The 18,071-nt window shown below is 39.6% G+C and overlaps 1 protein-coding gene across 5 annotated transcripts in view; it reads right to left on the bottom strand.

The window, feature by feature from the left end:
- IFTAP (intraflagellar transport associated protein) overlaps positions 1-18,071 on the bottom strand; it is a 47,847-nt gene that overhangs the window by 14,298 nt on the left and 15,478 nt on the right. For all 5 annotated transcript variants that reach the window (XM_075426248.1, XM_075426251.1, XM_075426247.1 and 2 more), the window contains 3 exons: positions 7,821-7,978; positions 6,318-6,389; positions 5,289-5,343 (listed from right to left, as the gene is read on the bottom strand). In XM_075426248.1, the coding sequence (XP_075282363.1) occupies positions 5,289-5,343; positions 6,318-6,389; positions 7,821-7,978 (285 nt within the window). The remainder of the gene's footprint in view (positions 1-5,288; positions 5,344-6,317; positions 6,390-7,820; positions 7,979-18,071) is intronic.

Here is an 18,071-nt window from a genome sequence, read left to right as displayed (position 1 = left end):
ATTTTACTTTGCCAATTGTGGTTTACTGTGCCAAAGTCACAGAATGCAAAGCACTGCCCTGGTTTCAGGCTTTCAGCCCAGCACTGTCTAATGAAAACAGCTGCAATAAATTTGCACACTGGCCAAATCTACAGGCTGCTATTTTTTTGTAAGAATCAGCTGTATTCATTCACACCTTATAAGACATTGGACTTAGGAAAATAAGTTGGAAAAAAAGAGGAAAAAACCCACTAGAATGATTCTTCCAGGACATCTCCCAAAAACCACTGGTTTAGATGGGATGTTTTAACACCTATTATCTATCGTGCTTTTCACAGTCAGCTCTGAGCCACTTCCCCTTAAGTGTGAATATTTATTCTACTTACATACAGTTGCTAACTCCGCTAACTGATCTGCCCCTTAAAGCTAAATGAAGTATGGAGATACTGAACTGTTGCCAGTAACAAGCATAGATAAAAGTTTCTTGTAAGTATACGACCAAGGTGTGATACTTTTCATTGGGTGTCCTAGCTTGTTTTGTCAATATGAAGTCTTAAATCTATCATTTGTTCTGACACACAGGTGGCAGCATTTAAAAAGGCCAGCAACAGAATGTCTTTCAGATATTTGACACACTCTGCCTCCCTTTAAACTAACTGGAATTCTTCAGAATTAATCTTTTATTAAGGTGGTCAAAAAGGATATTATTTTATGTTACTTTATTATTACAAACAATAGAAGCGACACCATTTTATAACTGAATTTGTATTTTGTTGCTATGTTTTCTACAGGAGTAAGATTATACCTCTCTTATTATGAAGCCTATAAAGTGGATTTTGACATGAAAGATAACTATCAAACTATAAGTCCTATTTTCTGCACTTAGGACTCAAGGGGAAATTTTTCATCTTGACTCAACAACTATCTCCACTGAAGCAGCCCTGGGCAAGACCCAGGCTGTGGGTTTCCCAGATGTGAATTTGGACGCTGTTCACTTTCCTTATAGAGTTTGGAAGGAATAATTAGCTTCTAGCTATGCAGTGTTTTGATGTTATAAAATACAATCTAAATGCTTAATTTTGTCAGTGAGCACTGCTGATTGCTTAGGGGTTGATACGACTTCTTTCTGCACTGAGTCAGTCTGTGCAGGGAGTGTGTGCAGGGAGTGCTGTCTCACAGGAAGAGCTGAGGAGAGCAGAGACTGAAAGCCAAATCAAATGTCACATAAAAAGCAAGTAGTTAGCACACTGATAATCTACACTAGTGGTGGTATAATGTTATGTTTATTGCTTTTATAATCGCCAATAAAAGCACTAACTGAAAGGTTTTCCCAATGTAGCTTGCATAAAGTGCTATTCAGATAGCACAAGCAGATGATCATTTCTGTAATTCTCAGCTTATTCAAACGCAGTCTGTTTTACTAGGGGTTGGTAAATGTATGTGATTAACGTTTACTCTTGCACACACACAAATACACACAAATAGACAGAAATGACTGAAAAGTCTGGAGAGAGGCAAGGTCTGGCATGGTCCAGAAAGCAGCAAGTTATCCCAAAGCTCTGGCAAAGCTCTTCTTTCCTCACTGCCCTGCTTGGTATTTTAGTGTTGGTTTTATTTCTCATCACCCAATTTCTGACCTGCTTTGGACTAGAGATATCTAACAGTACTTCCATGAATCTGTTGGACAGACAACACAGCTAGGTGCACACAGTCCCAAAGGTTCCTGCAGAGCACTGATGGTAACTTTTTGACACAGGAGGAGTCAAAAAGGGCAAGTGTGCTGCTGGACCTTGCACTGACAAATAAAGAAGGACTGGTTGAGGATGTGAAGGCTGGGGGCAGCCTTGACTGCGGTGACCATGAGATGGTGGAGTTCAGGATTCTGTGTGGAGGAAGCAGGGCAGTAAGTAGGATCATAACCTTGGACTTCAGGAGTTAACTTTCACCTCTTCAAGGACCTACTTGGACGAATCCCATGCATTAGGGCTCTAGCAAGTACATGGGTCTAAGAGAGCTGATCACTATTCAAGCATCACTTCCTCCATGCTCAGGATCAGTACATCCCCATGAGTAAGAAATCTAGGAAATGAGGCAGGGGACCTGCATGGATGAGCAAGGAGCTTCTAGCAAAACTCAAATGGAAGAAGGTGGTCTACAGAATGTGGAAAGAGGTACAGGGCACTTGGGAGGAATACAGGAACATTGTCAAAGTATGCAGGGAAAAAATGAGGAAGGCTAAGGTCCATTCAGAATTAAATCTGGCAAGGGATATCAAAGACAACAAGAAGTGCTTCTTCAAGCACATCAGTAGCAAATGGAAGACTGGGGAAAATGTGGGCCTGCTGCTGAAAGTGGTGGGTGCCCTGGTGACTGAGGATACAGAGAAAGTAAAGTTACTGAATGCCTTCTTTGCTTCAGTCTTTACTGCTAAGGCTGGCCCTGACGCATCCCACTCCCTGGAGTAAGAGAGGAAGCCTGGTGAAAGGAAAACCTTCCCTTGGTCAAGGAGGATCAAGTTAGAGATCATTTAAGCAAATTGGACACCCACAAATCCATGGGCCCTGATGGGATGCACCCACGAGTGCTGAGAGAGCTGGCAGATGTGATGTCATTGCTGAGCCACTCCATCATCTTTGAAAGGTCCGGGAGAACAGGAGAAGTGCTTGAGGACTCGAGGAAAGCCAATAGCACTCCAGTCTTCAAAAAGGGCAAGGAGGAGGACCCAGGGAACTACATGCTGGTCAGCCTCACATCCATCCTGGGAAAGGTGATGGAGCAGCTCATTCTGGATGTCATCTCTACGTAAGTGGAGGAAAAGAAGGTTATCAGGAGTATTCAACATGGATTCACCAAGGGGAAATCACGCTTGATCAATCTGATAGCCTTCTGCGATGGCATGACTGGCTGGGTAGATGAGGGGAGAGCAGTGGATGTTGTCTACCTCAACTTCAGCAAGGCTTTTGACACTATCTCATAGGGAAGCTCAGGAAGTGTGGGCTAGATGAGTGGTCAGTGAGATGGATTAAGAACAGGCTGAATGGCAGAGCCTAGAGGGTTGTGATCAGTGGCACTGAGTCTAGTTGGAGGCCTGTAACTAGTGGTGTCCGCCAGGGACCAGTACTCGGCCCAGTCTTGTTCAACTTCTTCATCAATAACGTGGATGAAGGGACAGAGCATGCCCTCAGCAAGTTTGCTGATGACACAAAACTGGGAGGAGTGGTGGATATACTGGCAGGCTGTGCTGCCATTCAGCGAGACCTAGACAGGCTGGAGAGTTGGGCAGAGAGGAACCTCATGAGGTTCAACAAGGGCAAGTGCAGGGTCCTGCACCTGGGAAGGAACAACCCCATGCAACAGTACAGGTCAGGGGCTGACCTGCTGGACAGCAGCTCTGCAGAGAGGGACCTGGGAGTGCTGGTGGATGACAGGTTAACCATGAGCCAGCAGTGTGCCCTGGTTGCCAAGAAGGCCAATGGTGTCCTGGGATGCATTAGGAGGAGTGTGCCCAGCAGGTCAAGGGAGGTTCTCCTTCCCCTTTACCCTGCCCTAGTGAGGCCCCATCTGGAGTACTGTATCCAGTTCTGGGCCTCCCCAGTTCAAGAAAGAAGAGGAGCTACTGGAGAGAGTCCAGCGGAGGGCTACGAGGATGATGAAGGGACTGGAGCATCTCTCCTACAAAGAAAGGCTGAGGGAGCTGGGCTTGTTTAGCCTGAAGAAGAAAAGGCTGAGAGGGGATCTTACAAATGCTTCTAAGTATCTTTAGGGTACGTGTCAAGAGCATGGGTCCAAACTCTTTTCAGTGGTGCCCAGAGACAGGACAAGGGGCAACAGGCACAAACTGAAGCAATACGAAGTTCCATTTGAACACGAGGAAGAACTTCTTCACCTTGAGGATGACAGAGTACTGGAACAGGCTCCCCAGAGGCGTTGTGGAGTCTCCTTCTCTAGAGAGATCCAAACCTGCCTGGACGCAGTCCTGTGCAGCCTGCTCTAGGTGAACCTGCTTTGGCAAGGGGTTAGACTAGATATCTCCAGACATCCCTTCCAACCCCTACCATTCTGTGATTCTGTGATTCTGTGATTCTGTGAACCAGATACAGATAATTTGCATTTCGTTATGATACAAGTGAAATGTGGGTTTAGGGTTCCACCAGTGAACCCCAGGGTTTTTTTAATAGATATTACCAGAATTTAAGACATAAACACAGAGCAATGTCCTACAAAGCGAAAAATGGACATTTATGAACACATACTCCAAAGAAATCTTTCATGTCTCTCGCTGATGCAGGACTTCTATCTTACTCCCTTCTTCCTGAAATGCCCAGGTTGGAGAAAGAATATTTGCTGCACACCTAGTTTATGTAGGTTTATTATTTTCTTGTGAGTTACAGCCAAGCTCCAAATATTCATCAACTGAAAGTCTCTAAGCCCTCAGACTTCATAGGAATTTTGCACATACAGAAAGGAAAGATTAATCAAACCTCTAATGGATTAGACAGACTAATCAAAAGGCAATAGCCAAGGAACTGAGGACCAAAGTCTTGCTCTCCAACAGCTTCTTTCGGTGACCTTTGGCAAATCCTTTAATTTGTGTAGCTTGGTTTCTTTGTGCAGTCACATGCATAGATGAGGAAAATACATGTAATCACTAAAAGGTTATCAATTCTGGTGGTAATAAAGAACACACAAGCACCTATGACAGACAAATAACTACAGACATTAGGTTTCTATTTACTTTTTAGAGGTAGGAGAGTTAATACAGATGTATGAAACAGTTCAATACAACTCAAAATGCTCGTAATTGGAATTCTTAAAGAAGTTCACTGTGAATTCAAAATTAGTCTCATCTATTTTAAGCCCAGGATGAAATAATTTTAATAGGTAGGGACAACATTTTCATTAAATATTTCCACTTTATAGGACTCTCTCTTAGCACTCATGTTACTTTGTGGAGAAACTGTATTTTTTAATCAAAACAATTTCAATACAAAATAGAAGTGCAGAAAAATGTAGAAACATTGCTAACAAGAAGTGTTCTGCAATTCTAAAAAAATTTGAAAAAAAAAACTGCTCACCAGGACACAGTATAATAAATATTACTTATAACTTATTATCGCATTACCTCTTACAGTGAGGAAATAAGTACTTTAATTTGGGAAATTTGGGCAATTTGGGGAATTTTCTCGCAATATAAGAACTGACGAAGAACCACTTTCTTAGAGGAGAAAAGATGCGTTAAACAAATGTCCAAAGATACTTTCATCCAAAGACAGGCAATGACAATGAATATGCAGGGGGCAGAAACCTACCGCTGCACGTCTCTTCACCTGTGTCCATATCTTCCAAATCTAAGTACTTGTGAACCTGCCATAAAAAACCCAAATTGGAAAACAGATTAAAATGTATGAATTCAATTTCTTATAGTACAATCTAGAGCAAAGCAAAAAAGGATTACATTGCCTCCTTCATCGTCTCCATTCTCCCCTGCATTTTTCCAAGAAAGCATGTGAATTTTCTTTGAAATGTGTAACACAAATGAAATACTTTTAAGTATAGGCAAAGATTTGCTGCCAAAATTGCTGCATATCAACTACAATGATAGGAAAGAAGCTCATGCTGTACAGCAACTTTTCCAGGAATTTAGTGGGGAGATGAAGAAGTAAAATATTTTCATAGGAAAAAGATACATGGTAAGTCACTCCACAGTTTTGCAAGCTCACTGCACATGGCACAGAGACAATACACTCTGTAAGCAAAGTAGAGCTTGATCCTTCTGTTTTGTTACTAATGGTGAACTGAATGGGAAATAAAAAAGCTAAGAATTCTTAAATTTTTAGTATTTCATCTGGGATATTGCAGTACTGTTTTTTCAGGCTGATGTCCCTTCAAAATGGTCTAAACTATCTAAAACATACCACAAGAAAAGACGTTTCTTACTTCAGGTAGCACTCTGCATTGATGCACAGGGTGAGAGTGAAAGGCTGAGAGTGAAAGGCCTTACCCAGCCGATGTGCAGAAAGTGTTACTGTGGAGGATTTACTATGTGCACTGAGTAGTCTTCTGTGTTGCCATGCAGCAAGCAGAGCTGCTTTTAGATAATTTCTTCCAGCCTGATTTGACACCATTCTCATCAACACTTACATAACCTTTACACTTTGAAAGTACATACTCCTGAACATTTGCAAAAAATTTTCTATGTTGATGCTCTCAACCTTCTTTCCCACAGATGGTAAAGAAATGCGTCAACAAATTGCAAGTACTTTGCAAATGAACAAAGCAAAAATCAGTTGCGTTGTACCCATAATCCCCACTTTGAAGAAAATCAAAGAAAACCTCACCTTCACTCTTTCAGACAGACTGAGATCATTTCCATCAGAGCCACCAGCTTTCCAGCTCTCATTCATCACTGTCTGTAGACAGACAGGCAGAAATACTTGTATGCAAGAAACAGACCCAAAATCACAGTCAAAGCTCCTACTGATTTAAACACAGAGATCCTTTATGGTATACTTAAAATTTTTTTTAAAATTGAATACAATGCTCCTGAAAATAGAATGTATGCAGGTAATCCTCTGAAATCCTACACAGGACCAGACCGAATCAATTGGAACAACAGTGCAAGTAATCACAATACGCCTAAAAAGCAGCATTTAGAACAGAAGCATTGTTTTCAATCACAGTTTTTACACTCTTTCCTTTCCTCAGGGTGGGCTTAACGATTACAGTGGCCAACTTACTGCATTACAGCCTCCTCCTGCTACGACGTTAGCAATTTTTCTGACACTTTCTACTATTACTGAATTTGTTTCTTAAACTGCTAATGTGACAAAAATGTGCAGCCATGCCTGGAACTTTTTTTCTATAGCAATAAAGACAAGTATTAAGATGTTTCATTAAATAAATGATAGTGGAAGTTGGACATCGCTTTACGGGGCAAAAAGCCAATTCAAAGTGGCTAAAGTAAGACACCCAAAGGCAGTCTATCCCAATGAGGCAACCATATTCTTCACGAGAAAAATTGCAAAAAGGTTCTTGTCACTGTTATTAAACAATCAACTGACAGAATGTCTTTGTTTTAAAATCCTTGCTTGATTCCACCTCAAAGGCATGTGCTAGTAGGGAGGAAAACGACAGCTTGCACACTTTGATTGAGGCCTGGCAGGCCCATCATTGGAAGGCACTTAAGTGTGTCACTCTGTGTATTGCACAAAATGACCTGCTACTTCTTTTTCAATAAAAAGTTTAAGAGTTAGATCACAGCTTAGTTATTTGTTACTCTGGCAGAATGGCAGAAGTTCTTAACAAGTGGACTCAGATTTCCACCTCGCTCTCTCCAGATGATGTCTGTCATTTTCCTGTCCCTACACATTAAATCCCTAATCTCATATGTTTCAGGAGATTAAAAATGCCACTGGCCTGCCTATTGTTTACTTTAGGTAGCTGAAGAAATCTAGCTTCAGTAACATAGAATTCATCACTTACTAAAATCCCCAAGAAACAAAATAAATATGTGCATGCTGGCATCCATACTCTCAAGACCTTTTCCTTTTTGCCAACCTCTACTGTTAACTGCAGCCTTCAGTGAAAGCATTACGAAGGTCCTTGCAGGGTGCCTTATTTATTAGTCAGATTATGGCAGCTCTTCTGCAGAGCAAATGCCACTGCCAAACGTGATCCCTGCAGGTGCCTCTGTAAGCATTACACGCTTAGGTAGTATTTTAAATATTTGCCATAGATGGGATAAATACCACTAGCCTCTAACATTTGGACAGTGTATCTCCCCATATTTTCATCTGTTTGAATGTGATGCTTGTCCACATGGACAAATGTTAATTTGTTACCTCATTCTCATTTGGTATCTGTGGTGGAAGAGACACCCACATTTCTTTGCTTCTTCCAAGTGAGCCATCCTGTTTATTTCTGTTTGATAATTCAGAAGCAGAAAATGTTTTTCTTAGGGAGTCCACTTTCTGTCCTGGAATTGTCTTCCCCTCTTCCTCTGCAAGGAGAACCACACCAGATCAGATAACATGATGCACTATCCAAGAAAAAGAAAAACGTGAATTTTGTTAGATCTAATATTGACTTGTTTTACCATTCACTTTTCCTCTCATGCTCAGAGCTTCCATGTACCTCAAACACACGTATTTTGCAATCTTTATCATAAAATCGAACACGCAGTTTGAACTTCAAGTGCACAGAGTATCGTTCTTCAGTACTGAAGAATTAATTGTCTCAAAAGCTTATGCAATATACAGAAAACTTGATAAAATAACCCAACAGCTGAAAATACCCAAAAAGCAAGACAGTAAGTAAAGTTACACCTTAGTTTTTATTTTTAAAAATTTGTTTAAATGCTGTCTGAATGCTGCACAAAATGGCACATAACATTTGAGCCCATGCCTTCACCTGGCACTCTAAACACCACCACATATGAAGAAAGTCTCTTCACTGCGACATGACTATAAACCCCACAGCGACTGCATGCACTCAGTAGGACTGTTTTAGGTGTACATTTTTAGAATTAAGACCAGAAACCCCCCTCACTCCTCAACACCAACATACACCCCCAACACTTCACACGCCTACTTTTAAAAGTCCAGCAACTCTACTTACGTGAGATCTGTGCTCACAAAATCACTTGATATCTTAAGCAGTTCAAGTGCACATATTCCTTCACATGCCTAACTGATGGTATAGCTTCTTATCAAGCACAAGAAAGGACTCTGATTTTGATCATAGTACAGCAATGTTCTCATCCAGAAATGGAGTAGTTGTTGTATTTTCTACCGCAGCCTCTTGGTATCACCCTGAGACGACGCGTGATGAACTGACCATAACCCCCATTCCCCGTCCCCCTGCGCCGCTTGGGGGGAGGAAGGAGAGAAACGGGAGTGAAGCTGAGCCCAGGAAGAAAGGAGGGGTGGGGGGAAGGTGTTTTAAGATCTGGATTTATTTCTCACTATCCTACTCTGATTTGATTGCTGATGAATTAAATTCCCTTTTCTCCCCAAGTTCAGTCTGTTTTGTCCATGATAGTAACTGGTGAGGGATCTCTCCCTGTCCTTGTCTCGACCCTCAAGTCTTTCATCGTATTTCCTCTCCCCTGTCCAACTGAGGAGGGGGAGTGATAGAGCGGCTTTGGTGGGCACCTGGCATTTATCCAGGACAAATCTAAACAACAGCCTGGATCTATAAGCTGATTACAGATGAGAACAAGTATGTACATGGAAGTATGGACTTCCCAATCAATGCTGAATAGCCTTTTTTCCTGCAACACGGCAAAAAATATATTAATCATGGCCAAAATACAAATATAGGACTTTTTATTTTAAAAGTCTCATTATCAAATAGGGAGCAGCTACAGGACAATCAATTCAAATGAACTTCACACCACATGTTCTTAATGAAAAATAAATGCTCATTTAACAGAGTTTCTCGGGTTTAGTTTGAAAAATCTACTTTGTAACAATAAGAAACACTGCAGTGCATTTCTAAAGTACAATTATATGTTACAGGCATTGAAGTAATTCTTGTGGAGAATTTTAATGATGTCCTTGGGGTTACTACATTGAGCCATCTACCAAAGAGTTATTAATCCCCAGGGACAGCTCTGTGCTGGAGTTACTAGGACACATAGAACGGTCTGGCAGTCTGGGCATAACCTGAAGTGAACACTCATCATAGTCAGGGTTCATAGAAAGTAAATTGCACCAGACCAGAGCAATCTAGCAAACAGGTTTTGATGCTCAGACCACAGGTGCATCCTCTGAATAATTCTTAAATCCCAGGTATCTTGATACAACATCTGGCTTCTTTCTGCTTTTTTAGTAAGTACTTTCCTAAAACAATACTTGGAAACAGCAATACATACGGGCATCTCTTCTTCCTACACACTCTTTTTTAAGCTGTGGAAATGAAGCAGTATTACACAGGAAACCCTCTTTTCAATTCTTGACAGCTAAAATTGTCACCCATTATTTCAAGATATTTTTACTGTCACCCTACTTTATAGGAAGAACTAGATGACTAGCTCAAAAAGCTTCAATCTTTTGTTATTGTAGTGGTAAGACAGGACGGACTTCCTGTTTTATACTCTGAACTGACAACTTTGATATTAGAGACTGACAAACCACAAAAGGATATTAATGAATTTTAGGGTATGTGTGCATTAGCAAATTATGCAGCCGAACATGTGCAGACCTATAGAGTAATAATAGGGACTGAAGACCCAGTATCCTCCCTGTGCACAACAGGAGCCTTTATGTATGAGAAGTAAGAAGAAGCTTCTGGAAGCCATACACTTTTCTCAGCCAGATCAATAGAAAGACAAAAGGCATCATCAACTGGAATGATCAGCAACTTAATTCCTACAGCCGACAGGCTCTGAATAAACACGATATTCCTGCACAAGCCCATGCCTATCTTGGACCCCACTGCAGTCATTCTTCTGGGATATAAATCAGATCATCTTTCTCCAGAATATAGGTTCTGAATTCTCCAAATAAAATAATATCACTTTTCACATCAAAACACCTATGACGCACAGTTAGACCGTTATAATTAGACAGTACACATGAACTGACAAACTTATTTTATTAGGTTATGTATTTTCTGGACAGCTGAGCTACTGTCACAGTTAAAAAGCCAGACAGATTATATGAGCTAATGAGAAATCAAGTGAATTCATAGTATTTATGTGCCATTTACCAACCCCAGACTACAACTAGAAGCACTATCCCTTTTCCTAAGAGATCCGTCATAAACTGCGTCAGAATTTTTTTTCTGGTTAAGACCATTGCAGAGTTATTGGGTTACAGAATATTAAACATTAGATTTGATGAAACATTCAAAACTGCAATGTGATACTAGATTCATGACTGTCAGTGAAGAAAAATTCAGAAGAAAAAAGTCTAAGCAACCCAAAGCAGTTGTGAAATGCAGGCTGCAGACAGAATATCAGCTATGGAACCATGTGCATAACGAGGCTATGCCACATAAATTGGAGGGAAGGAGGCAAATCAAACAGTACGTTGCTAGCCTCAAGCACAGTCCCTCAGGGCCAGAAAGATGTCCAAAGTAATTACTATAACCTATAGTTTCTCAATGCATGCATCACATAACTGGCTCTCTTGAAGCAGTAAGTGTCATGATTTCAAAAAATACTATTAAAAACAACACAAATTGTTCTAAATTTGAAGAAACTACAATCTGCAGAGAAATATCATAGCTGTATTCCTTTGACAGTGTTCTGAATTTCAACCATTTGTGTCCTTACTTTTGAAAGAGCAGGGGAAGGAGCAAGGATCACATTCAAGCCAGCAAGAGAATCACTCTGCCTTCCCTCTGACTAAATGATAATCGACTCATTATTCACAGTCACGGTTCTCAACCTGCCAAGACCCAAACACTGGCCTTTACAACATGTGACAAAAGTCCAAAACGAGGGATACAAACAAAACAAAAAGTGGCAGAAGGCGGCTGAAATGATGGCACGATTCACACTTTCACTCTGCTGTTTTTCAGTCTTACTTTCTACGAATTCCACTGTCAGTACTTTAACAATGAAATAACAAGCCAGCTTAGGTCTCTAAAAAAGTAAATCTGAGTCTCCCAAGAGTAGTATCCATCACAATTCTGTGTCACTGAAAAATATGTTGCAGACTTCAGAAACACTTCTATCGGAAAGTATATCCAGCTTGATGATTTTTTTTTGCTCCTGCTACCTATCCTCTACATTGTTTAAAATTCTCTTTGTCTTCCAATTTGGAAGGGAATCTTTTGACAATGTCCACTGATCACCCACATATTTCAAAGAATAATGGAGTCACTTATCACAAAGCCAAAGAAGAGAGCCACCAGAGCCACCATGATTACCTCCAGTCAATGAAATCTGTTAGATGAAATACTAGCCCCAGAAGAATAATAAAAGTATCACAGTTTGACACATTTCAAAGCCAGACCAGACAAAGCAATCAATAACATACTATAGAAAACCTGGCTTGGGATAATACACTGGACAAAACAATATGAACTACCAGGCATTTCTCATCTTTTTCAATTCAATGAATTCATTTCATGAACAAAAATTGGGTGAGAATGAGAAACAGGCCCCTTTAACTATTAAAAAAATAAAAATTAAAAAAAAACCAGCAAAGCTACTATTGTAAGTTCCAATTTACTTCTTTGTCCTCAAAATGCTGGACTGAGGGCAGCAAAAGGCCTCTGAATCCCTTAAATCCCTTCCAAGTTATGTTTTGATGGAAAACCTGGGATTCAAATACAGTGACTTTGTTCAGGACTCCTGCACAAAAAATAATTTTACTCAGAGCAGCACGATAACTGACTTGCACAGAGGTCACAAGTAAAAAATTCATGTTCATTCACTATCTCCATTCTTCAAACACATCATCAGCAAACAGCCATATTTTAAAACGAGAACAAACCCTGTCACCGAAATGTTTCCATAAATTACTTCCAGATGTTCAGAAGACCATAATACTGCAGGAGAGTACCTGTATTTACCTATTTGCAACTACGAAAACCATTGTATGCTGCTGAATTCATTCACCCTAAATGCCAAGATGTAAGAGGAGAAAACAAATTCCAAGGCCAAAAATCTGATTTGTTGGGAAGATAATTTCTAAAGCCTTCTTTTTGTTGGGAAGATAATTTCTAAAGCCTTCTTTTTTTTTTTGATAATTCAATCAAACGAGCTCCCAGATTTCCTGAAGTTACCCAATTACAACCTGCAGCATCCCTCTGCTTGTACATCGCCTAGCGGAGAACAGAACGTAGTGTTTTATTTTAAAGGTACATAGCCTAGAAAACCTGCTCTGGTTTACACTGTCAAGCCATCTTCCTGTTCCCATGTATTCAAATGCATAAACCTCTGTAAATCAATGCAGTTTGTCCAACTTCACATGGCAAAAAGCCCAAGTATCCCACACAGCAAGTACCTGGAGGCTTTCCAGAATAGGGTCCTGTACGCCTGTCCATGAGTAAGAGCAACTCAGGTGCAATTCAGGCACCTAAATTTTGTTATGTAGTGCTGTTTTACGAGTCTTAGGGTATCCTGCCTAGCCTCCTGCTGCCACCCAGAAAGGCAGTGAATGTTCCATAGATACTATTTCCTATCTGCCAGCCCTCAGCAACTGAATTGTCTATCCCCCAGCTATCTGAATTCCTACTCATTCCAGTCTTACTCAACCAAAACCCTAATTTCGATGGCAGTGATCTTGCAGTAGCACTGAGCAAGCACAACTCTTCCGTCAAAGCAACTTCATTTACACAGTAGAGCAAATAACAACTTACTTGCCTAAATGTGCAAATTAGCATTTGCTACAGATCTTGAAAGTCCAGTATGTCAAACACTGTGGTCTTCCATTTCTACAGTTCAGCTCCAATTAACAAGGGCATTTTTGCTGCTGACTCCCCTTTCCTTCCCCGCAGTGTTTCCCCCGTGTAACTCACTCATGCCTATGGAATTCTTCCCTCTTTACACCAGAACAGAGATTCAGCTGGATAGCCTTTCACCCTAATGTCTTTGATCTTACCCTGATTAAATGACAAATAATCAGCAAATAATCCGCAAAAAGTATTGTTTACCTTTTTTTTTTCCTTCAAAAAATGTCACCTTTTACTATAATAAATGAATACGGGCTTGATTTGCTTCTCAGTAATGCCAGTTTCCTAAGTAAATTTCACTACACCATGTGCTCCGCTAGGATAAATAACATATTCCATGGACTGGGACAAGTAGCTGCAGTGGGAATATTTCTGACTTAAAAGGGTAAACTCTTCAGTCCCAATTATTACTTTTGACTGCCAATTTTTGATACCCCCCTTACTGCAGTATGTTTAAAAACCAGACAGGAAAGGACTTTTTTTGTACGTGCTCCTTCAGGGGAAACACAAATGACTGTTACTCTCAAGTAAATTTCAGCCACTCTCACACACCTGCTTTAGCTTAATGTACAGCAATACTTCTTCAAAACTATCTTGGCTCCTAATTCCCAAATGTTTAACTGTTCTTTTACTGTATGTTCCTTAATGGAACCTGTATGTTCTGGTTTTATGTAGTGTTTATCTGTACCATTATCTATGTCTCTGTTGTGCTTTAGATAGTGTCAGCGTCAGAAAAAGGGCAATATTTCCTGTTTATACCACATTCGGTCCAGCCGATCATTTAAAAATACGTATTATTCTTCCACGGTTCAACAGTGCTGTTGCCAGATACCTTCTCTATTTGAATATTATAATGCAGTCAAGTTAAATAACAAGGCAAATGTGCACTTGACTATTTCAGCAGCCTGCCATGAGCAAAATCCTACTTCTTCCAACAGATGATGATGAAAAATAATCTTTAGAAAATTCAGAAAACCATGACAGAAAACTTCGAGCAGATTCTCCATTGGTATTAACCAGCTTAGTCCTACTAAGGGAGCTATGCCTCTTAATAGCTAGCAAGGATGAAGTGGTATCTATTACTACCAAGCAATGCCAACATACTAGATGGGATTTCTAGTTCTAACAACTGAGTGTTTATGTGGTGGGGGGGGAAAAAATCTTCATAAAGGCACAGACTGCACAACTGATAGCATTTTGCAGTTATATTTTGACAGCGTACCACGATATAAAAGCTGGAAGATGTTATCCAGATGTTGATAAAGGTGGGGCTGCTTCCAATGGCTTCAGAAAATCCACACTGTCCTTTACAGAATGAAAACAGTGTTATGTTTCAGAAACTGTGTTTGAGAGACAGTTTAGGAAGGACTTTAAATTAGACAGTAACTAACGGGAGAATACTAGTTCAGTGTACAGGAACTCTACACTTCTTTCTGAGTCTTGGCTACACTGAGCCATACTTTGAACCTTAGCTAAAAGAAACACAATACATCTGAGTTTATTACCTAAATAGGCCCTGTGTTTCTTACGCTTAATGTTTTTTTTTTTTCTTTTTTACAGTCAAAGCAACCACAAGTATGCTTAAACTCATCCTCAGCACAAAGAAACTACCTTAAATGCATATGTTGGGAGCACTTTAAAAGAGCAGGTTACGTGCTAATAAATTAGGACAGGCTTGATTTTGAAAACCTTCTGTGTACTTGCATTCTAGAAGAATTCAGCACTAGCACGTGAGTAGGTAAGCACTGTAAGAAACAAGTGAATTGCATATAATTAAAAGCATCTGACATCTCCATACAAAGTATGCCTTTCTTAACAAATAATATCATAAAAGCATTACAGCAGTTGGGAACAAACTAATAACATGTCGGAGAGCCCAGGAGTTTAAAAAATGCTCAATTTTGGATGTTATAATTAAGATATTAAGGCATCTTCAAAAAGGACTGATTGCTTTTTTAAAGGCAAATACCTACTTTCTTGACATTCAACATTTCTATGAGATTTTATACTGGACACAGAAAAGCACACAAATCTGTAAAGACTTCAGCACTAAACTGAAAATGAGGTCACTTGATTTCTGTTTCTGATTGTTCTGTTGAGCCACCCTAAGGCTCTGATCTCTGACATTATTTGCTTTGTGTCATTTCCACCTCTGTAAAAGAGGGCTACCAGTGCTTCCTCACCTCACTGTAATGACATGAAACTTAGCCAACAGCTGCATTTAGCACACTTCAATGATATTCAAGGCAAGGTGATGAGCTAGAGCAAGAGTTCATTCTGTGTTACTGCTTTTATAGTACTACAGAATTCTACCACAGCCAATATGCCACTATATGACGGAATCGGTATCAAAGTATCAACAGCAAAATTACTACACACTTCCCTTTTCCACATTCTAGTAAATCTAAGTTATGCAACAGAATGAAAATACATTTTTTTCCACCTGAATTTTTAGAAATTGTTTAGTAATAAAGGCATCACAGAAAAGAACAAAGAATTGCTATTAGAGGAGCACTATTGTTCAAGGGCTGTCAAAGATTGCAGGAGTTCGAGCGCCTCTGTCCTTATCTGCTGCTGCCAGTCAGCTCCTGTGCAAATGAACACTAGTCATTTCCTCTCTTTATGCCTAATTTTTTTCTGTCTATACAATGGAGATAAAGTACTTCGTACAGCAAATACCACTGAGATCTAAGGACAACAAATATCCATAAAACAGATCAGCAACTATCGTTTCAAAAGTAATCTGTTATGTTTGCATCCCTATGTTTGAGTTTTTTCTACATTTAGGGCTCTGTATGATATTTGATTTTACACTATATTGAATGAAGGTTACATAAAGAGAGGTACCAAATTTATGATCAATAGAAAATTACAAATTTTTTCTCCCAACCAATTCTTTCCAACGATCCAGCACAACACATCAATAAAGAGCTCTGAATTGACGCTGTTTCCCTATTTCATGCCCTGTTTAAGTTCCCTGGGGATGACAGATTAATTTAATTAGTTTTATTGAACTGCCTAGTTGCTTTTATTGGCGAATCCACTCATAGGAAGAAGGCTGCAAATTTCTCTCCGGGCAAGCATTGTCCTACTGGTCCATTTTTAAAATCAAAGTGAATTTCTTCTGTCATTTCTTATATATCTTTCTGCTGTGCTTTCTGCTGTTAAGACTCACATTTGTAAACTGCCTCCACTGGCACTTATGTAGGAAGTTTAAAGTTGTTTTTCCTAAACGTGGTTAACGAAAAAAGGAAGCAGACAGCTACCGTCAGACGGACTGTGAACTAAATACATCACTCAGTTTTCACCAGGGAATTAAACTAATCTGATCACAACACAGAATATGGCTCTTGCATGCCACCTGGAAGCAGAGAAGTGGTCAGCCATCTTCCACCCTCCGCTTGACAGCTTGCCGGGCACAGAACCATCAACACAGCAGCAGTGAGGCCACAAAGTATATACCCAAGGTTTAGTTTGCTTAGAGATAGTTTTGATCAAAGTCGACAAACTTCAATGCACTGCCAGGCAGCATGAGGTACATGAAATCAAGCAAAATTAACAGCAGGAATGAACTGAATTTAATCCCAGTGGTCAAATGCCCAGGACCACAGAAAAAATATGAATCTAAACTCAGGCCTGGATAAGAATTTTGTTCATGGCAGCATTTTTCTATGGAGTTCACTGATCCAGGACCCCATATTTTTACAGTGGGAGAGGAGTAATCTAAAATCTACATGAAAAATTTGAAGCTTGGATTTTTTTTTTTGTTTTTTTCTGTATTTTTTGTAGAAGGTCAGGAGATATTTTATGCTTCAGTGAATTACCCAATCTTCCTCTGAGTTCAGAAAAATGAGCAGATGCTGCTTTCTAATTTCAGATATCATTTTTCTCTCCACCAGATTTCAAATGCTCTTCCTAAGATTTGAAAGAGCCTCTTGCCCTGTGTGTCACTTCTTTTAAAAGGAGGGGATTGGGTCCATTTCCTCAAGATTTTGTCCAAAGTTGTTCCAGGAAGTGTTTAGTTCTGAAAAGACCACTCATTGACCACATCTACAGAAATCTGTGTCATTGATTCCTTTGTAAATCCAGCTCTTCTGAGGCTTCTTCAACTACACGGTCAAGAAAAAACTCTTTAAGATTTTTCTTTGGACTTAAAAAACATCGTGGAGTTGTACAGCCTCAAACCAATTACAAGCTACCTGGTTTATTTTCAGATTGTTTTTATACTCAAAGCTAAAAGAACAAACTGACAAAACTAAATATGTAATTTAGCATAAGCATAAGGGGGTTCAGTGATTCTAAAAGCAGCACAGATGAATTAAAATGTATTAAAATAAACGAGTAACAAAATGAATACTCTTACCAATATCTTTGCTTTGGATTTGCACAAGAGGTGGTCATTTTTTTTCAGATGCCAAAATATAATAAATGCCTAAATACTAAAATCAGGATGATTAAATTTCCATATCAAAGATAAAATTTTATGGTCCAAGTAAGTTATAACGTATCTGTGTGCTATTTAAACCAAACACATATCACTAAATGAATTACACAGAATTTAGAAGAACCTTAGTTTGACTCCAGATCTTGTTCTACTTGAGCTATGAGAGTATCTTTTCAAATAACACAAGGAAGAACAGGATCTCTATTCTCACTCTACAGAGTAGCCAAAGGTAATATCACAC

This window comes from Opisthocomus hoazin, chromosome 7 (assembly GCF_030867145.1).
Source record: "Opisthocomus hoazin isolate bOpiHoa1 chromosome 7, bOpiHoa1.hap1, whole genome shotgun sequence".
Lineage (NCBI taxonomy): Eukaryota > Metazoa > Chordata > Aves > Opisthocomiformes > Opisthocomidae > Opisthocomus > Opisthocomus hoazin.
The sequence above is the reverse complement of the archived record's forward strand: the minus strand, read 5'-3'. Positions and strand labels throughout refer to the sequence as shown.